Source organism: Gigantopelta aegis, chromosome 14, assembly GCF_016097555.1.
Source record: "Gigantopelta aegis isolate Gae_Host chromosome 14, Gae_host_genome, whole genome shotgun sequence".
Taxonomy (NCBI): Eukaryota; Metazoa; Mollusca; class Gastropoda; order Neomphalida; family Peltospiridae; genus Gigantopelta; species Gigantopelta aegis.
The window spans coordinates 55,702,473-55,725,454 of NC_054712.1; the positions used below are offsets into that span (position 1 = coordinate 55,702,473).

The 22,982-nt window shown below is 36.9% G+C and overlaps 1 protein-coding gene across 1 annotated transcript; it reads left to right on the top strand.

Annotated features, from left to right (window-relative positions):
- Positions 1–1,982: 1,982 nt before the first annotated feature.
- On the top strand, positions 1,983–21,757 carry LOC121389346 (carbohydrate sulfotransferase 15-like). Its single transcript, XM_041520941.1, has 8 exons — positions 1,983–2,573; positions 3,307–3,574; positions 5,345–5,473; positions 6,044–6,200; positions 6,489–6,657; positions 7,593–7,740; positions 9,359–9,547; positions 21,729–21,757. The coding sequence occupies exons 1-8, from the start codon at positions 2,037–2,039 to the stop codon at positions 21,755–21,757; spliced, it is 1,626 nt and encodes a 541-aa protein (XP_041376875.1). The 5' UTR covers positions 1,983–2,036.
- The last annotated feature ends 1,225 nt before the right edge of the window (positions 21,758–22,982 follow it).

Below are 22,982 nucleotides of genomic sequence, written 5' to 3' on the forward strand. Positions count from 1 at the left end.
CTTGAACATTTATTTTTCATCGTTTTGTGGTGGGAGTACTCTCGATTTAGATGAAATCACGGACTTAACAGCTGTGGTGGGAGTACTCATGATTTAGATGAAATCACGGAATTAACAGCTGTGGTGGGAGTACTCTATATTTAGATGAAATCACGGACTTAACAGCTGTGGTGGGAGTACTCATGATTTAGATGAAATCACGGACTTAACAGCTGTGGTGGCAGTACTCATGATTTAGATGAAATCACGGACTTAACAGCTGTGGTGGCAGTACTCATGATTTAGATGAAATCACGGACTTAACAGCTGTGGTGGGAGTATTCTTGATTTAGATGAAATCACGGACTTAACAGCTGTGGTGGGAGTACTCTTGATTTAGATGAAATCACGGACTTAACAGCTGTGGTGGCAGTACTCATGACTTAGATGAAATCACGGACTTAACAGCTGTGGTGGCAGTACTCATGATTTATATGAAATCACGGACTTAACAGCTGTGGTGGGAGTATTCTTGATTTAGATGAAATCACGGACTTAACAGCTGTGGTGGCAGTACTCATGACTTAGATGAAATCACGGACTTAACAACTGTGGTGGCAGTACTCTTGACTTAGATGAAATCACGGACTTAACAGCTGTGGTGGCAGTACTCATGATTTAGATGAAATCACGGACTTAACAGCTGTGGTGGCAGTACTGTTGATTTAGATGAAATCACGGACTTAACAGCTGTGGTGGCAGTACTCAGGACGGGTGTCAGGACTGAGGTAGGACATGCTCATTTTTCAAAAACACCTGACATTACCACTGTTTTAACAATGATTCATAAGTGCATGTCGTCACAGATGTATTTATTTTAGTGAACTCTGTCCGGTGCTAGTTTTGATTTAATAAACTAGTCTTGGAGAGTCAGTTCTCTTTGTAACTGTCAAAAGGATGTATTGTCCATGTTAAAGGGACATTCCTGAGTTTGCTCCATTGTAAGATGTTTCCGCTTAATAAAATAGTTCTACGATTAAACTTATATATTAAATATATTTTCTTGTTTCGAATGTCAGTGTCTGTATATTCAATGTGTTTCTGGTCGTGTTAATATTTGTAAGAAGCCCAAACTGGATTTTGTGTTCAAATAATTTTGTAAATAAAATGAAATTTAACCTAGTAAAAATATTAGAAAGATCAGAAACACGTTTAATATACAGCAACTAATATTTTATGCAGAAAAATATATTTAATATATAAGTTTAATCGTAGAAATATTTTATTAATCGATAACATCTTAAAAATTGCATCAAACTTAGGAATGTCACTTTAAGCATCTAATCAGAGTGGCTGTCCTCCTATAGACGAGGCACTGAATAAAGATTCGTGGAATTAACCACTATTTTGCCAAATACCTATTCGACTCTACATTGTATAGAGATACGGTCTTGATCCTGGATAGCGGTTTTTGTTCAGATTGTGTTGAAAATGTAAAAACGTACTTTCCAGTCTATAAGCTTGACATACCTTCACCAATGTGGCAAAACACAACTACACTACACACACTAACACACTCTACACGATATGACAGTGATCAGAATGGAAGGTATACCGGTATTTAGAATAATGTTTGAATGACACTGGAACTTGACGATGTGGATGTAAAAGCACTAGAAAGAATAAAGCTTGTTGAATGCGATATTCTCATATATAAAATTATGACGCTAGACTTATGTTCTCTCTCTTTTTTAATTCCATTTAGCATGCTAGACCATCAACTACTTGACAGACTCTTCTACATCCTCCAAAGGTTACTGTGCGCCTTTCCTGGGCACATCATCCAAGATCCACACAAGACTGTGGTCGTGAAGTAGAGTTACGTGTTGCAGACTCAAACACGGCTTGTTGTTCCTGATCTTGACGTGCCTCTGACTGCACTGAAGACCATCTTCTTTAAGAACGGTTCTCTCGACAACACCGAATGACCACAAACACAACGGATCTACCATAACCCATCGCATCACTACTGTCACGGGTTGAAACAATCGTTGACAATGTTTGGCCGCATTACATTCAAAAGTCGGGCAGTGATAATTATATGTGTTATACTTATCGTTGTGGCAATTTCCATAACTCGCCTGTCTGGCACTGCCACAGAAAACGTCAGACCAGGCGAACATTTAATCAAAGCTGACGTTTTCCGAAATGGTTTGTTTAAGAATGACGACCATGATGCAAAGCAGACGTCGTTTATCAATGGTGTCCCGAATTACAGTCACAATCATGAACAGAGCAAAGAAATAAATATGCATGATGTATCTAGTGTAAATTATCAACACAGCAAAGTGGTAGATTTAAACGATGTAGTTAAAACTTTTGTCAGCAAGACCTCGGTTTCAACAAAAGATAATGGGCCCGACTCATCTATTTTTGGCGTCCAAATGACGTCTGGGCGTTTTCATGAAAGTAATGCCAATGAGAGAAAAGCCCTGAAAAGAAATGCGATTGATTACACCATACAAGAAAAACATCTGCAACGGATAAAGAAAGAAAACCCAGATATTATTGTAAACTGGGATGTCATGAAAATGGTAAGTTTAATATTTCTTATCCAACCGCAGTGTTAACAATATGAATACTTATAACTTAATATTGTCTAAGTACGAATAGACGCACGCATGAATTGTACCCAAGACTAAAACAACTAGATTTTAGTTTTAGACTAGATAACAAGAGACGTATCTAAACAAATATATTGACACGATCTACGATATTTGGTAAAAAACAAAATGTAAACAAATATTTTTCAGAAAGTTTCCAAACTATGTTAGTGTTTGAGATCTTTTGTGAAAAATGTTAAGATACCAGATTCTAAAATCTTAGATTTATTACAATATAATTGTACAGAAAGTAATATTAACTAACAAAATGCGTTACACAACTTAAAGTATGGATTATGTGGTGGAGTATGATAGCATGTTACATGTTCTTGGTATATTTAGCAAGAACATTATATACCCATTATGTGCTGAGTGCGTCGTTAAATAAAACATTACTTTCCCCCCTCTCAAAGACTAAATTAATTTTTTTTACCAAATGTTTGACATCCAGTAGCCGATGATTACTAAATCAATATAGTAGTGTCGTTAAACAAAACAAACTTCTCTTCTAAAAATACAGTTCTGCAAGGAATCCATAAATGAAAAATAATGTTATACCGATATATCTATTATAAATCTATTTAACAACATTTGTTGCTCAGATCACAATTTAATTATTTTATATTAATTATGAATCTATGTGAGTTTTTAAAATTTATTTCAGAAGCCAATTTCCACGTTGAAAAGGTTTAAAAACCCGTGTTGGTATGAGAGTCAACCATTACGATCGGACTGTCGCATAGGACCATTTGCATTCATCAAGAATGTAGATACAGCGACCAATCAACAGCTTCGTTGCTTGCCGTACTTTTACATCATTGGACAGCCGAAGTGCGGAACAACGGACATTTACTTTCGTTTAATTCAACACCCACAGATCGCTAAACCGCCTAACAAAGAACCATTCTGGTTGAATAAATTTCGACTATTAAGTAAATAAATTTATTCTGATACTTCTTGGTTTCATTATCTATTTCTTTTTATCCTTCTTTATGTCTGTCTATCTAATCCATCTATCCGTGCACCATCTGTCCAGTTCTCTTTCTTTTTGTCTGTCTAGCACACGGTGGATTTTTCGTTTTTTGTTCCTTATATAAAGAAAAATGCTTAAATTATCTACTGGTTCTTAATTAGCTTTGTTGAGTATATAGTCTTATTTATTTACATTATATAGCGCTGTTCTGAAAATGATAAAAACTCACTTATATTTGAATATATAACACCTACTATTTATAAACTTATAAACAGCATACCTACTTCCACCCCACCCCATTCTATACTTCATGCATATAGATACATTTAGTTCCTGCCTTCAGTTATGTCATCTTGCCACTCATAAATTAAAATTCTATAAAAATCTGAACAAAACCGTACCCATAATCAAAACAGTATCTCTATACAATGCAGAGTCCAATGGGTATTTGGCAAAATAGTGGCCGAGTCCGTGAATATCTAGTGCCTAGTCCATAGGAGGACAGCATCTCATCCTTCCTGCCACTCCCAGACTAGTTGACCAAATCACAGGACAGAGCTTATTTGAAAAAGTACAGCTGTAATGACTTGCACTCATGAATCACTGTCAAAACAGTGATGATATCAGGTGTTAGTTAGACAGTTGGACACCCTTCTTGAATTTAAGTTGGAAGTGGTGTATGAAAAATTAAAAATAGCAAAATATTTATTCTACTTATTGCAAACAATACCCCCAAACTAAAAACAGTAACAATAATAAAAAAAGAAAGAAGAAAAGACAGAGCGAGAGAGAGAGAGAGAGAGAGAGAGAGAGAGAGAGAGAGAGAGAGAGAGAGAGAGAGAGAGAGAGAGAGAGAGAGAGAGAGAGAGAGAGAGAAGAAGAAGAAGAAGAAGAAGAAGACATTCCTCCCAGCCTTAATCATAATGATAATATCTGAGTCCTGGGGTTACCGTACATTCCACGGAGCTCTATCCTGTGCAAGTTTGGAATTTCTAACCTAGTCATGGGAGTGGCAGTCCCCCTACGAGCGGTGCAGGAGGGATGCCACATGTTACGGATCTCCTACGAGCGGTGCAGGAGGGATGCCACATGTTACGGATCTCCTACGAGCAGTGCAGGAGGGATGCCACATGTTACGGATCTCCTACGAGCGGTGCAGGAGGGATGCCACATGTTACGGATCTCCTACGGGAGGGAGCGAGACGTAGCTCAATGATACAGATGCGCGATCGATCTAAAATCGACGATTCCCATCTGTGGGACCATTGGGCTATTTCTCGTTCCAGCCAGTGCTCCACAACTGGTGTAACAAAGACCGTGGTATATGTTATCCTGTCTGTGGTATGGTGAATGTAAAAGATCCCTTGCTGCTAATCGAAAAAAGTAGCCCATGACGTGACGGCAGCGGGCTTCCTCTCTCAATATCTGTGTGGTCCTTAATCATATGTCAGACGCCATATAACTGTAAATAAAATGTGTTGAGTGTGTCGTTAAATAATGGAGTGACGGTCCTCCTAACGACGAGCACCTGACAGTGGATCATGGAAGCAATCATCTCTGCCTAACTTCCTTGCGACTCTTTCTTGTGCAGAGATATGATTTTGATATGGGAATATGGTTTTGTCGTTCAGATGTACTGTAGCCAAGCTTTATCTTCAGATCTTTTTTGGACTGGGGCGTCTTAAACATTCATTCATTCATTCATTCATTCATTCATTTTTGTTTGCAGATTCGGAGTGTTCTGGTTTGAACACATACCTAGACTTTTTCACAAATGCAGCCAGGAAAATAGAGTCCCACTACAGATGGAAACCTATACACGGCCAAGGTCGAGAGATGTACCACGATATGGTGACGGGTTGGTGTTCATGTTAAATATTTGAAAAATTTTTGTGTTTATTTTAACATACTAGTTCGATACTCGTTCGTTGTTCTGAGTCAACATGTAAAAAACTATAGGCATGTAACATGTTAATACTATTATGTTCATAATAAAATATTAACAGACTGCTGTTCATGTGAACGTATTGGTTTCGTGTTCATATTAAAAACGACATTTTATGTTTATTTTAACATTAGCTTCATTGTTTTGTGTTATACAGTCATGTAACATGTAAACACTAGTCTTGTTCATATTAAATTATTAGATTGATGTAAGTTGGTGTCCATAGTAACATGTTAATATCTTGATACCCATGTCACAAAGTTAAAAAGGAGCGGGACGTAGCCCAGTGGTTCAGCGCTCGCTCGATGCGCGATCGGTGTGGGATCGATCCCTGTCGGTGGGCCCACTGGGCTATTTCTCATTCCAGCCAGTGCACCACGTCTGGTATATCAAAGGCTAGGCAAGGCAAGGCTAGGCTAGGCTAGGCTAGGCTAGGCTAGGCTAGGCTAATTGAAGTTTCACATGGATTTTTGACTCTTTCAGGAGATGGTACCCCAGATACGATGTGGGACAACAGATACTGGTCCGAACTCCCTGGAAACGAAAACTGTTCGTTCATCTGTGTCACAAACGCGGACTACGTCCATCACATGACGCCAGGTGCCAAAATCATCGTGGGCGTGAGGGATCCAGTTGAGAGGTGATGATATATATATAGAGAAATTTCATATATATGCCACGTTTTGTCACATGGATAGATTCATTATAAAACCATTCACTTGAACTGGGTTACCGGCTTTGGTGAGTCAACACATGAATGAATGAATCAATCAATAGGTAACGTATTCAATAGGTAACGTATTCAATGTAATAAATAATTTTTATATTTATCAAGTCACATACTTTCAGTTTGATAACTTTGCAAATTAGATGTAAATTAATCAGGCACGGCACTACGTTTATATCATGTGTCCATTCTGCCATCTAGGCTTTACTCGGACTATATGTACGAGTATCTCTGGCTTCATTACAAGCCCAGCCCAGAAGCCTTCCACAAAGAAGTGGTGCGGATGATCGAGGAATTCCAACAATGCGTGACGATGTTTTCTCTTAGGCGGTGCGTCTATAACGGTACCCAGGAGAACTCGGAGAGCAGTGTAGGTAGTTTACATTGAGTAGTTGTTAAAGTTTGTTTTGTTTAACAACATCGCTAGAACACATTGATTTATTAATAATCAGCTATTGGATGTCAAACATGTGTGTTACTGTTTCTGTGTGACTAGAAACTAGGAGAGGAATATCTGTGTAGGCAATGATATCTCAGCACAACCATGTATCAAAGTCTGTGGTATGTGCTGTCATGTCTGTAGGAAAATACACATAAAAGATCCCGTTCTACTAATGGAAAACATGTAATTGGTTTCCTCTATGACTATATGTCAGAATGACCAAATGTTTGACATTCAATTAATAAATCAATGTGCTCTAGTGGTACTTTTAACTTTTGGAATAAAGACAACAGAAGGTTTTCTATAACAGCTAACAGATTACCTCTGGATGGGGACGAGATGTGTATTTTAAAGTGTGTTTTGTTTAACGACACCACTAGAGTACACTGATTAATTAATCATCGGCTATTGGATGTTAAACATTTGGTAATTTTGACATACAGTCTTAGAGAGGAAACCCGCACATTTTCCCATTAGTAACAAGGTGGTCTTTTATATGTACCATCCCACAGACAGGATAGCACACGCCACTGCATTTGATATACCAGTCATGGTGCACTGGCTGGGACTATAAATAGCCCAATGGGCCCACCGATGAGGATCGATCTCAGACCGACCGTATATCAAGCGAGCGCTTTACCACTGGGGTACGTCCCGCCTCACGATTTTGTAGAGATTATAACCATATTAATTTTAGCTGTTGTTGTAAACCCCAATTTGTGGATAATCAATAAATTGTAATTTGCGTAAGTGCATGGAACTAGTATGGGAATCGTTCGGGCTATACAATAATTCCTAAACTCGTTCCATATATTTCGTATGACACTCCCGCTCATGCAGTAATCTTTATTTCTTCACTTTAGGTAAGAATTCGAGTGGGAATATATCACGTGCATCTGGAGGATTGGCTGAGACTCTTCCCACGTGATCAAATCCATATAATAAGATTCGAGGATTACATCCATGACGTCAGACAAGAGATGACGAGATTATTTGATTTTTTGCAATTACGTATGTTTGATATTTTTCTCTAATGACATTAGATTGATTAGAGGTTTTCCCGTAGCATGGGTGTCATTAAAGGTATCGAACTCATAAAAAAAACCGATATGTCATTTTAAGCAATGTTTCTCCAACGTTTCTGCTAAATAGATCAGTAAAATATGGTTTAAAATATCAAGGAACACAAACAAATATTGTCACATAAAACATTAATTATACTTAAAATATTGTTGAATCTCAGTTGGCAAAATTTAATAATGAAATAATATTGATTAATTTATACTTATTTTCGCGCTCGTATACAATTAAGGTTCAAGAACGCTGTTCTGGGCAATCACCTCAGCTATCTGGATTTAATGGTTAATTGTTAGTTGTTACTTGTTAGTGGTTAGTGAGAGAGAAGTCGCTATAAGACCACTACGTGGATTTATCTCTCACTGTCCACTAACACCCATCCCGGATAGCCCGAGTGCTGTGACTGTAAGAGAGCTAGACGGACATTTGGACAGTTATTAACACTCTCTTACCGCCAGAGACCAGTCTATATAACTTCTGCACAATCGCTGCCGACCACACAGTAGTCAAAGATTCCCGCTCTAATACAATAACAATACTATGTTTGACGTTAATTGCCTTTACATCGATCATTTTTGAGTTCTTTAATAAAACAAATTCACATATTAATCACTAATACACAGACTACAAGAAGAAACCCGACAGACACCCCCCCCCCCCCCCCTTCATTAATATTCCGGTTAAATACGTATTTGATGGGTTTCTTGATAACTGTCCAAATGTCCGTCTAGCTCTCTTGCCGTTAGAGTACTTGGTTACAATCCTGGACAGATAGCCCCGACACTTGAAATATGTGTCGAGCAAAGCGTGCTTGACCCGTAATAACATATCAGACGACAATTAATGAAAACCAACATTCTGGGATTATCGCTAAAGCAATACTTATCCCCTACCGGGCCCCACAAATCTCCTAAGCTCAAGGGCCATAACTCTGTTAAACATGGTTAAATTCCAGTTTTGGTATGTAAATCTACATGATAAACCTATTCAATTCAAGCTCAGTATCTTGAGGCATTGTGAAACAGTCTGGAAATATATTATTTTGGACAGGCGGCGAGACAGAAGGACGGAAATGAAATATTTATTTCTGAGAGTACTGTAGGGAACTAATTCTTTTATTATTATTACATACATGCACCCATCTATCCATCCATTAGCTCGAGTCACCTCCATTCCTCCTCTTATTGATATGTTGTAGAGGAAGGCTACTGTGTTTAAAATACACTTTTTGTCTTCTAAATCTGATGCCACAGAGCTTTAGTTTGATTATTCCCGAGTCCAGTGATGACATTAAACGTACACGTTGTTAACCAGTACCAACGCTACACGAAGAAACCCGACGTCCCTATGCTAAACGAACCTACGCTGTACTTTCTTGTGGCGACGTATAGCAATGTGTGTGCCCACACGAATCCCTTACAACATATCAATAAGGGGGAGGGTTGGGGGTGACTCGAGCTAGCCACCCAGTACACCCGTACATCCATATATCCACGAGTGTCTGTCTCTTCATATTTGGTGTCTATAACACGTATTCTGTTTTGTTGTGCAGGTCCTGTTAGTACTGAAGAAATGAAGGCTGTTTTGAAACTACCCGTAACCAACAAGCGACCGACGAGAAAAGACGGAGCAAAAATACATATGAAACCGGAAACACGTGACATCCTGGAAACGTTTTACAGACCATTTAACGAGAAGTTGGCGAAGCTTCTAGACGATAAGAAATATTTATGGTCTAAAAGTAAGACGCTTTCTGAGAGTACTGCTAAAAGAATACATGTTCCCTACCGGGCCCATTAAATGTTTGTATCGCCTAAGTTCAAGGGCCATAACTCTGTGAGCAATGGGTAAATTGCCATGAAAGTAAAACTTGGTCTGTAGCAGTACATTATAAAGCTATGCACAAAACGTAAGTTCAATATCTTGAGGCGTTGTGGAAAAACAAAACATCCGGAAAACTATATGTGAGATAATGGATTTTATTCTAAATTTTAAATTTTTCCTCTTCTGATATTTATAAAGAAAGAAAGAAAGAAATGTTTTATTTAACGACGCACTCAACACATTTTATTTACGGTTATATGGCGTCAGACATATGGTTAAGGACCACACAGATTTTGAGAGGAAACCCGCTGTCGCCACTATATGGGCTACTCTTCCGATTAGCAGCAAGGGATCTTTTATTTGCACTTCCCACAGGCAGGATAGCACAAACCATGGCCTTTGTTGAACCAGTTATGGATCACTGGTCGGTGCAAGTGGTTTACACCTACCCATTGAGCCTTGCGGAGCACTCACTCAGGGTTTGGAGTCGGTATCTGGATTAAAAATCCCATGCCTCGACTGGGATCCGAACCCAGTACCTACCAGCCTGTAGACCGATGGCCTACCACGACGCCACCGAGGCCGGTTGATATTTATAAATAAAATAAAAATTCAGCCTTTAATTTAACTTTTGAATTATTAGTTTGTGTTGATCATCGATTCATGCTTATCTTTACCTTTATTCGGCACCAAACATTCGGTGTATTTTTCGTGCAGGGGTGTCGTTAAATATTCACCTTTGCGTCACCCTCAACCCGGTCCAATGAAGTACCGAAAAGGACCGTAAAAAGTCCGAAATAGAACTGGAAAATTCACAAATGTTTTAAAGTAGTGTTCGTTCCGAATATTCAAATATTCGCTCGCTAATTTGGTCTGAGTGAATAAAGAATTGAAAATTGAACCATTATTGAAAAACCTTGCTTTATTTATTTTTTTAAATCTAGTCTTGTGACGTTGTGAATTGATGTTTATCTTTCGCACACTTGAGCTATTTTGATTAAGTACTCGATGTTCATCGTTAACTATAGATATTCCGTGTTGATGTGTGTTCTTGTCGTGTATCGTAACTATGTATTTGCACCGTCCTCTTGTTACATATTGTAACATGTCTGAGTGTTGTTAAATAAATCCATTCCAATCTGTTCAGTCGGCAATTCAGAGCGCGTTTCAAAATGGTTTAGAGTTGAGCATTGTCAGAATGCTACATTTTCTACAAAACCCCCACAAAACGACACAAATACCCCCCCCCCCCCCCCCCCCCCCCCCAACAACAACAACAACAACGTGAACTGATGTGGTGAACTGGTCTGGTGAACTGATCTGTCCCGGTACATATTTGCTTTGGTCATTGTATTTTAGTGTTGTTGTTTCTATGTTGATATTTGTATTTATAAGTTTGAGAAGTCAAAACATATAGCTAGGTTAGCTACCAATCACTACTGCATTATGATTTCTATTTGTTTTTTGTTGTAACTTGCGTTTTGGCGGTTATTAATAGTCTATTAAACAAATAAAAACTATTTTAAAAAACCTGTTAGTTAGATGAATCCGTTGTTGTTTAGTTGGTATTCGAATATTCGCTCGTCATTTCCCTCGAATATTCGAATACCATTTTCAGGTAGAATACCGAACACTATTTTAAAGGGATTAACCTGAGTTTGATGCCATTGTAAAATGTTTTTGATTAACAGAGCTTTTTTAACAACCAAAGTTACAAGTTAAATACATTTTCTTGTTTAGAATATTCCTGTCTGTATATATGTAATGTGTTTTTGTAATAGCTAAAACTTCATTTTACTTCCTGATATGCAATGTATATGTTTTTCGTACGTACGAAATTATTGGAAGGGTGGGTGTGTGTGTGTGTGCGCGCGCGCGCGCGCGCGTGTTTGTGTGTATGTGTTAAAATCTAGTCTTGGTTTCTTCAAAGATTCAGATCACAAAAAACTCTTGAATATATTCTAAACAATATAATGTATTTCATATGTAATTTTAATCAATACAAATGTTCAGTCGGACGAAAACGTTTCAATAACAGCAGAGTCGCAACCGTCTCTTTAAAATCAAACGACGGGATTGAAAATGCATTGTAAATTTGGCACATTTTACGGATCCTTCAACTGAAATGTTCACCCATAATATTAATGTCTTATAGTACAACACAAGCCCGTTGTATTAGAGTGGACACAATGAGTGTAGCTCTGTGACAGAGTGGACACAATGAGTGTAGCTCTGTGACAGAGTAGACACAATAAAAGAAAGAAATGTTTTATTTAACGACGCCTTCTGTAGACTCTGTCCCCTCACCTCAGCCAGTGTCCCACGACTGGTACACATACACTGTGGTATGAACGGTCTTGTCTATGGGTCAGTCCGTAATATCTATCAATGCCTTATCAATGCAGAGATATACTGCTTGTTTCCGTTTTCTTAGAAATGTTAGCTTTATCAGAATTGAGAAACTATTTGATCTAGCGGAACACACATATACATATATATAAGACCATGTTTCTAAAAACATTATAATAACAAAAATCCAAAGCAGACCCCATCGCACCCCACCCCGCCCGTTTAAATACATTTTTGTTTGTTTTTGAAATTCATCATCCACAGCATACAACACTAAACTGCCCTGAAGACGCGTCTCTGAGCTTCTTTATTTCATTATTTTCTAGGGAGAATGCACTTGAACCCCCTACAAATATTGTCCCCTTTAGGAGCTCGGCTCATTTTCCTGTTGTTTTTAGAATTGTTCTGACCCCTTTTACAACATCCTGGGAACCAATGAATTGACATACAACTTCATGCTGTATAATGTTAAACCTCATATATAAAAGGTATGGGTTTAAAACGTAATAATATGTAGGAATTGATAGCTTTGGTGGCAGTACTCATAATGGATTCTACCAGCGGGGCAGGATATGCTCACCTATCAAGAATACCTAATATCATCACTGTTTTGACAGTGATTCATGAGCGCATGTCATCACAGCTATATTTATTCCAATGAGCTCTGCTAGTTGCGATTTAGTAAATTGGTCAGAAAGTGGCAGTCCTCTGTGACAATGCAAAGAGGATATAAACGATCACCTCGGGAGTGGATGTCGTCCTATCTATAGACAAGGCACTAGATAGAGATTCATGTAATAAACCGCTATTGCGCCAAATGCCCATTCGACTCTTGATCGCGGACAACGGTTTTGTCGTTCAGATTGGATATGGATTTTAACTTGTTTCATTATATTCTATCGGTTCTCTTTTGATGCAAACGGACTGTAATATTACAGAAGTAATAGTGTTTATAAAAGTCATGTCAGACCGAGCCATCACAGGACAGTTCACTGAATAGTTGAAGAAACTATACAATTTTACCTGAGGATTCTGTGTACTACATCAGTTCCCACTGCCAACAGTGTTAAAAGGATTGTAAGATGAGTAATCAAATATGGAAACAGCTAAAATTACATACTAAATATAGATTCATGTTTAAAGTAAAACTGTCTGTTTGTAAGTAGTTGAAACTGGAGTTTGGACTTCCAATAATGTCGACGTACAAAAAACTATATATTATGACATAAGATGAAGTTTGGAACATTATAAACACTAGGACGATTAGAAACACATTTAATGCCCAGCTACTGATATGTTGTGGAGAATTAATTTGTTATTATAGTTGTTAAAAAGTCTCTGTTAGTTGGCAATGTCCTAAAAATGGCAAAAAAATCGGGATGGTTCCTTTAACATTTTCTATTATAATCGATACGTTATATAAGCAGCGCGTCAACACAACACTCAGAAACACCTTATTCAGTCTACCTTCAAAATATAGGCATTTACGAAATTTAAATAATAGTTTTATTAGTTACCCTTAATGTTTTGCCCAAATTTCATTTCTATTACAGGATATCAACTGTGTAATAGATTTTAAAAACATTAATTTATTGGTAAAATAAACCAAAACAAAACGTGGAAGAACAATTATTTATTCATAAAAAAAAAAAAAAAAAAAAAGAGAAGAAAGAACGAAATTATTGGCGGGTGGGTGGTGGGGTGGGGTGGGGGATTGGTTGGAGTGGGGGTGGGGATACAATTTAGAGAAATACATATACACACACACATACATACATACATACATACATACTATTACATACATATATACATACATACATACATACATACATATACATACACATACATACACACATATAATAGATAACATTACAATTTCAAATAATGAACTAGAAAATATTACATGTATGAAAACCAAAGGGAACTTCATTAGATTAAAACCAAAGGGAACTTCATTAGATTAAAACCAAAGGGAACTTCATTAGATTAAAAGCAAGGTGAATTAGAAAAAGGAAACGCCAACAAAATGTGCGGGAATTTTTAATAATTAGAGAGTAGAAATGTTTTGAATATATTATTTGTTGAATTCGAAACAGCTAATCGTAAGGTAAACTTAAGAAATAAAATAAAATTGCCGTTTCATGGCACTGATAGTACAGAATTAAGAGAGTTTCAATATAGGGTCGTTCATAGAATATTGCCAACGAATAGGTTCTTATACAGCAGAGAATATATTGAGTCACAACGTTGTTCTTTTTGTAAACTTGAAATATCAACATTGATACACTTATTTGAGGATGTGATAGGATTAATAATTTTTTGGAAAAGCTAAAGATCTATCTATCTATCTATCTATCTATCTATCTATAAACGTTTTCTGGTAATAGAATTTACAATATAAAATAATAGTTTTGTGGTTTTAAGAAAAAGCAATATTAAATCCTATTAATGTAATCATATTGATAACTAAGAAAATAATATTTAAAGGTCATATGATATAACATCTTTTATTTCAAATTACAGGCATTCAAAAGGAATTAGCACTATACTATGAATTTAAGAAGTGTCGCCTTCAGAAATTGCAATTTTATTAAGTTTGTAAAGTTTTGGTCTGTATGCCATAATTGACTAAAATATTTATACTGTTTTAGCGGGTCTTGTTTATATTGTTTGGAAGTTTTTCTGACGAACAAGTATGTTATACGTATACACGTAGCAGGGTGCCTTCATATGATGTGACGGGATGTGTTTGATGTCTTTATATCTTTTTTATGGGAGGATTTTGTTATTAAACCATTGTAACATGTATAACTGTTTTGAAAACTTAAATATGTTGTCATTTATATCCAGGCACCTTTATAACATATTGCTGTACTTATATTGGGTGTTTTGTGGGGCTTTTTGTTATATAAAACCATATATATTTACTGTATATTCATGTACAAAAAAAGGTGAAATGTTTTGTTGTTTTTTATTGGCAATATGTAATACTAGTATTTTCACAAATCATCAGTATGACATAGGCCTATTACTACCAAACAGAAATGCGAATGCATTTATTGACGTTGCACCTTGAACTTCGACATGGAAGTTTTGAATTTGATACAACGCAACCTGTAAAGGTACGTGTTCCTTTGTGTTTATAATTATAATGATTCCTTAAAAAAGTAAGAAGACGCTGCTCCTCCCCAAACAATTAACTGTATAGTTATTATTAAATAAACATTAGAAAGACACATCACTTCCTTTGACACACCAGTTGTGGATCGCTGCCTTGGTAAGAGCAAACAAACAATTCGCTAGGTAGAATCGACTGCGCAGTTAAAGACATCTTAGGCGGAATCTCTACCAATGAGCTCTAGAATCTAACCATGTTTGTCGGGGCGGGACATAGCCCTCTGGTAAAGCGCTCGCTTGTTGCGCGGTCGGTCTAGGATCGATCCCCGTCAGTGGGCCCTTTGGGCTATTTCTCGTTCCAGCCACTGGTATATCAACGGCCGTGGTATGTGCTATCCTGTCTGTCGGATGTGCATATAAAAGATCCCTTGCTACTAATGTAAAATGTAGCGGGTTTCCTCTAAGACTATATGTCAAAATTACCAAATGTTTGACATCCAATAGCCGATGATTCATAAATCAATGTGCTCCAGTGGTGTCGTTAAATAAAACAAACAAACTTCTAACCATGGTTGTCATGACTTGTGTATGTGGTATTTACAATTCCATGGTGACTAACGGTACATATTCAGGCAATTTTCTAATTTTAAATTCCTATATTTCGGATACTTTTGTGTCCAAGAATTGTGTACTGTTAGCTTAGGTTCATATGAATTGGAATTGAAATATCAGAAGAGCACATGCTATATAATGCTGCAATACATTTCGTTCGACTATCTAAAGTGGTCTTTGATGACCATTCTCTGTGATTTCAATCAACTAAATGGCCAACAAAGTTTGACTCGAGTGCACTGTTAATATTGTGTTAGTATCTTTTCTAAAAGTTTGTTCTTTCGTTCAACAGTCCTATCAATAACACGACTCTTCATGGTTTTACCTTTACACATTACTAGATTTGCTTAACAGTGAATTTTTACCAGATTGAAACAAAGAGCTTCCATCAAGTTTCTCCCCAAGAAAGATGAAGATGCTACTGAAATTCACAAGCGTATGGTTGGTGAATATCTGTTCCAGAATGTGAACGCCTTCCTTCGTGGTATCTAGTGTAAAGATGTTGAACGTCTGAAGGATGCTAATACGGTGATTGGTGGGCCAGCCAGAAGAGTTCTATTTTGCTGGCATCCGTAGCTTCAAGGATAATTGGGTCAAATGTACCGAGGTTAAGAATGGTTATTTTGACAAATAAATAGTGTGTCATCGCTTTCAGTACCTAGAACCTTATTGACTTATCCTCGTATTATAGTGTGAACTGAGGTAGACTAACATCCCAATCCTTTGCACTGCAGTTTAACCACATTGAGAAATAGATCGTTGTATTGCCATTAGTTATATATATATATATATATATATATATATATATATATATATATATATATATATATATATATATATATATATATATATATATACACACACACACACACACACACACACACACACACACACTGGTGTATATATATGTATGTATATATGTGTGTGTGTATATGTGTATGTGTGTGTGTGTGTTAAATACTTCAACATTACATCGCTGCACACGATGAGTCCAAAGGCTGTTATGATGGTATTGCTTCATGGATAAGTTAGTCTAAGGCAGCAGCCTCAATTATACATAATTCCACTTGGTCTTTGGGAGGACTGCCATTTCAAACATAATGATTGTGACTTTCTTGCCATACGTTTTACAAAACAATAACAAAAACCGATTCCCCGCCCTCCCCTCCAATTCCACTCCCCCATCCAACTCCCCCAACAAAAAACCCAAAACAAATCCAAAAGCAAGTTTTAAGGGTGGGAAAAGATATTTAAAGTCACCGAAAAGCTAACTTGCTCAAGACTGTGTACTATCTTCTAGAAGTGACCCTGAAATGCCTTTGTTACTATTCAATCCATTTTCAACCCGTGTGATCAATTTATATTGTATTGCATATATGTGCGTTCTGGACCAGAACTTTTTTTATGGGGAATTCCCTTTTCGTTTTTGCTGGAGTTAGCGGCTTTTTGTTACTTATGACATATATAAAAAAAATAAAACCAATGTTTTATATTATAAAATAGTTGGGTTTTTTTTTTACAAATAAAAATATTTTTATTGTCAATATAACATTTACATATATTTACTTACGTCATGTATAATTTAGAAATTACGTCACATCTTATTTCAAACTTACACATTGTCGCAGAGTATGACAAGCAAATACATTGGAGGCGTATTGATAAATTTAAGGAAGTGTAGTTATGTCACATCTTTTGAAGTTAAATTAAAAAAGTTTGTTTGTTGTTTGTTTGTGTGGGTGTGGTTTAAAAAAAAAAAAAAAAAAAAATTTTTGCGCAATGACATATCACTCAACCGCTACACGGTCTCGCTATATATATATTGTTTATTTTGCGCAATGACATATCACTCAACCGCTACACGGTCTCGCTATATATATATTGTTTATTTTGCGCAATGACATATCACTCAACCGCTACACGGTCTCGCTATATATATATTGTTTATTTTGCGCAATGACATATCACTCAACCGCTACACGGTCTCGCTATATATATATTGTTTATTTTGCGCAATGACATATCACTCAACCGCTACACGGTCTCGCTATATATATTGTTTATTTTGCGCAATGACATATCACTCAACCGCTACACGGTCTCGCCATATATATTGTTGGGCAAAATAAACTCATGCAAATAAACTCCGCAATCAGTGTATATGATATCAACACCACCATCCCAACAAACAATCAAACAAACAAATAAATACACAAAATAACAAACAAAATTCAAAGACTACCACTAATTTGATAAATGCTAAAAACTCCAAACAAGAAAAAAACAAAATTTATAAATCGGAAGATGCATTTTAAAATCGCGATTACACGTAGTATGTAATGCACACTGAGAGGAAATAGCAGACGACACGCACAGAGCGAAAGTCATTATCAACGCGCGCGCACAGCTGTTACGTGAAACACAGTTTGCCACCATTTTGAAAACGGAAATCCATATGCAACGTGAACTTTCAAAATACGATCTATATTAGCGTTATCGACTTTTGACACTTAATATGAAAGAAGGTGACATCCAGTGGTGGATCCCGTGATAATGTTAAGGGAGTGGGTGGGTGGAGGGTTTTTAATGTAAAAGGCAAATTAAGGGACCAAGTAGAAAATTTGGAGGTTAATATTTAAGTCAACAGCGAGTTCTCCGTGTACAACTACATATGTGACTAATTTTATTTTATATCCACTTATATAGATAAAATAATGTTAAATTGTGTTTAAAATGAGAATTAGGTTTGGACAAAACCAGGACTGGGCGAGTCAAATACTCGCCAACAAGAGTCGGTGGTGAAGTATGCATTTAGCTTTACAAAGGAAACCCGCTGCAATTTGTTTTCATTAGTAGCAAGAAATATTTTATATGTAGTCCCACAGACAGAATAGCACATAACATTGTCTTTGATATACCAGTCGTGGTGCACTGAAATAGCTCACGAGAAATAGCCCAATGACCCACCAACAAGGATCGATCCTAGACCGACCACTCATCAATCGAACACTTTACCACTGGCCTACGTCCCACCCCAGAAAACAGTGTAGACGTACAGTAAACAGAGCTCATGTAGCATCGGACATTAAATAACAAGTATAAATTAATCTAGCTAAGTAGTTGGTATCTTTATGGAATAAATGCTCGAGATATCACCATGGATATATTATGCAAAATTGCAAGTGTTTTCTGGATATCACCTATAAGTATGGTTCGTGTAGATCTGAATCTCAAAATGCTAAGGTTAAATAGAAATAAATTCTTATTATTAAGAAATGTGGCTGTTAGTAATTGCTACACTGATGTTGCCATAGATAACATCTAAGCCCATATTAAAACACAAGTATAGCAAAATATTAAAGATGTGGCAGCAATTGTGAACCCTTTTTGAAACTGATATAACTGATCTTTACACAACACTTATAGTCATTTCCAGTCTGGAGCTTGCCGTGGTAAGACTTGTGTCTGTATTGCTGCGTCAATGAATGTGCTTTTCGCGAGTTTCACTGCTCGAGTTTGGAGACGTCCATTTTGTTGTTTTTGTCAACAAAATGGACTTTTCTGCTGGCAATATTTGCGGCCTGTTAAATACTACAACGCATTCTTCTTGCATCAACAGCCTGCACCATCAGGGTGGATTCCTTTTCAGCAAGATTCCTAGCCTCCATGTAATTTTTTCCCGGCTAAGTTCAGTCGATTCGTTCGGCGACTCGTATCACGGCCATTCCACAGAAGGCCACAGTTGTTCACATTTAGTCTCTAGTTTCCCCAGCTTGTCCTAGCAGCACTGAAACATCGACTACCATATTCTAAGATCCATATAATAAACACTGTTGTTCATGGATGTACCCTATAAATATATGGGAGCAGTTAGAAGTATATAATCATTATGGTTGATAATGCACTATTCGCCTCTGTGGTGTAGCTATCAGACATAAGACTGGTAGGTACCGGGTTTGCATCCCGGAATCGGCTTCCACCCAAAGTGAGTTTAACGGCTCAAGTGTAAAACCACTACACCAACTTCTCTCTTTAACCTCTAACAACTAACCGCTGAACTCCTGTCCTGGACAGACAGCTTAGATAGCTGAAGTGTGTGACCAGGACAGCGTGCTTAAAATGTAATTGGATATAAGCACGAACATAAGGTATAAATGAATTAATAATAATGGATCTGAAGTGAGCTGTATAAGAATATAATTACAAACATATCAACATATTGAAAGTTATCAATGATCACTCGAAAGGTACAGGGCCTAATTTCACAAAACATCGTAAGCCTAGTTTTGCACGTAAACGTAAATCTACGACTAAACCACATTTTTTATTACTATTATAATACAACAAATATTGTTAGAAATACACATATTTTATTTTATTTCGTCCTTAAAATAATCCATTTTCCTTAATGAATTATTTCTTTTCGTGAAATAGATGTCACACACTTGTAAATATATGCCCGGTATAACTGCTAGTCTCCGACGTAAACTTACGATGTTTTTGCAATTGCCCCTTGGGCCCCGTTCCACGAAGCGATCTTAGCCCTACGATCACCGTAACTGCACAACTAGCATATGCACTTAAGGTGATTTTAGCGCTAAGATCGTTTTGTGGAACGGGGCCCTGGTGCCTAATTTACCAAACTATCGCAACTTCATGGTTTCGCAGTTCAATGCAAAAAGGCTTGCAAAGACGATGTAGTGTTGCTTAAAAGAACTTTGTGAATTAGATCCCAGGTCTACAGGGAATATGGGTAGAAACTCGTCTGTTTGTCCCTGTAGTCGCTGATCAGGTGATTGACAGCACTCAATCCAATTCTTTATTTAACTTTGAGCTGCAGCTCATCGGTTGCACAAGTAAAATACAACATATATGTACATATTAAGTGGAAGGTGTGACATTATTCCAACAGCGGAGAATGTAACAAATACAAAAATGTATTCACAAAATACATTTAGGGGCCGTCCATAATTTTCAACATTTTCACAAGTGTACAAAGAGTATACTCTTGACCAACCCCCTCCCCCCTAAAAGTATACATCTCCCAAATGAAAAATGTTGATCGATATTTTTCATTTTTAAAAAGAGTGTATGCTGGCCCCTTAACCCACTCCTCCCCGCGTACGGTTTGTACGCTCGTGAAAATTTTGAAAATTATGGACGGTGCCTAAAGGACTCGCCCCTATATGCCATTTATAATGGCATCACGTTTTTAAAATACATTGCACAGATATTTCCCCAAATTACATAATTCTTTAGTGTTATTGCTGTTTAGCAGCTGTAGTAATTTTACCATATTTGGGTGAACCTTATAATATTTGGTTTTATATACAAAGCTCCTAAATCATTAGAGAAGGGGCAACATAAAATAAAATGGCTTCATTAGATATTTCTGTAAATATATCTCTTCTACTAGGTATTTATAGAGATATGAACATTTAGCAGATGTCTGTAGTATACCTGCAAGATCTTGTTTACTTTGATCAATTCTCTGCCTTATTATCCATATTTGTTATTGAATTATAGCCATACCTCATACAACCCTAAAGAAGATAACAATTGTTTAATATTAGTTGCCCAGTTATTTTGTTTTCCACACATGGAACGTAGTTCATTGTAAGCATTATACAATATACAATTTTTTGGCATTCAATAATTTGAACCAGTATTTTACCATGCGGAATTTACGTACCAATGAAAGCGTGTATCCTTGCAATAATCGAGATGTAACTTTATTAAAAAGAAACATATTTCACAACAATACTGCAAAATACTAGCAACATATGTATGAAATAAAGAAAGAGATGTGCTAAAATGCAACATCAAGCTCCTGGTATTTCTCTTAACAGCAAACACGGCTTTTCTTCCTTGATCAGTAATTAATTTAACCGCCTGACTAAATTTACTATTATAATTAAAACGCTCCAGCGTTCAATCTTTCCGCATTTAACAAATGAGTTCACATTAGTTTTGACAGTACATAGTGTGAACTACCAGTTAATGTTCTTCTATTTCTGTAGACGCCGCTCGACTGTCATATGCCATGTGAATCGGTACAGTAGGTTCCAAACCTGCCAGTTAAATGTCATAGAACAGACACCTTCACCAAACATTGATGGAAAAACAAACAAAAAAACAAGCAAAAAAAACCATTATGACAATGATATATTATACATGACTAACATCTGTTAAAGATGGTGTTCATAAAACAACATATGTCGCTTTTTCCCATTAGCAAAACAGCACGGTTCACACCATCACTATAAATAATCTATGATATACAAGAATTCAACGGGTTCACTAGTACCTGTATTTACATGTCTTGTGGGGAGAGAGAGAGAGAGAGAGAGAGAGAGAGAGAGAGAGAGAGAGAGAGAGAGAGAGAGAGAGAGAGAGAGAGAGAGAGAGAGAGGGAGGGAGGGAGCGAGAGAGAGAGAGAGAGAGAGAGAGAGAGAGAGAGAGAGAGAGAGAGAGAGAGAGAGTGAGAAAGAGAGAGGGAGAGGGCAGATTGCGATATAAGGCTAGAGAGTAGAAAGAAGGGAGATAGAGAGGAAGGAGGCTAATATAGACACGGTAAGACGGACGGAGATGTTTTAATACTAGTACATGACTCAATTTCGGCTCTTCCACAACAGTTGAGGAAATTTGCATTTTTATTGACGGCGAAAGTATACTGTATAAAACGTTGTTTTAGTTCACCTATAAATCACGGCATCGGCAGTTTGTTGCACAGAGCAGCGCAGGAGTTCGGTAAGTAACAATCATGTTATATTAGGCATTTGTATGTGCGTGCGTGCGTGTGTGTATATGTGTGCGTGTGTGGTGTCTGTATGTGAGGTTGTGTGTGTGTGTGTGTGTGTGTGTAGAGTGTGTATTTTTATGTGTTGTATGTGTGTGTATATATATATATATATATATATATATATATATATATATATATATATGTGTGTGTGTGTGTTTGTTTATTTGTTTGTGTGTCTGTGTGTGTGTGTGTGTGTATGTATGTGGGCTTTGTGTATATGTGTGTGTTTAGTGTGTGTTTGTATGTGTGGTATGTATTATATATATTATATTTTGTGTGTGTATGTACGTACGTATGTATCTGTGTGCGTGTGTGTGTCTGTGTGTGTAGTGTGTCTTTGTATGTATGGTATGCATTACATATATTTTGTGAGTTTTGTGTGTGTATATATACTACTCAAAAGAATTTAAAGGTCAGACGATATTTTCGACATTATTTTCTGAATGTCAATTATATTAGCTAGACCATAATG

Bases quoted from the DNA above. Each gene is read 5' to 3' on its own strand.
- LOC121389346 (XM_041520941.1), top strand. From the start codon at position 2,037: ATGTTTGGCCGCATTACATTCAAAAGTCGGGCAGTGATAATTATATGT. The intron at 2,574-3,306 runs GTAAGTTTAATA...AATTTATTTCAG, and splicing joins ACTGGGATGTCATGAAAATG to AAGCCAATTTCCACGTTGAA. The intron at 6,658-7,592 runs GTAGGTAGTTTA...TCTTCACTTTAG, and splicing joins AGGAGAACTCGGAGAGCAGT to GTAAGAATTCGAGTGGGAAT.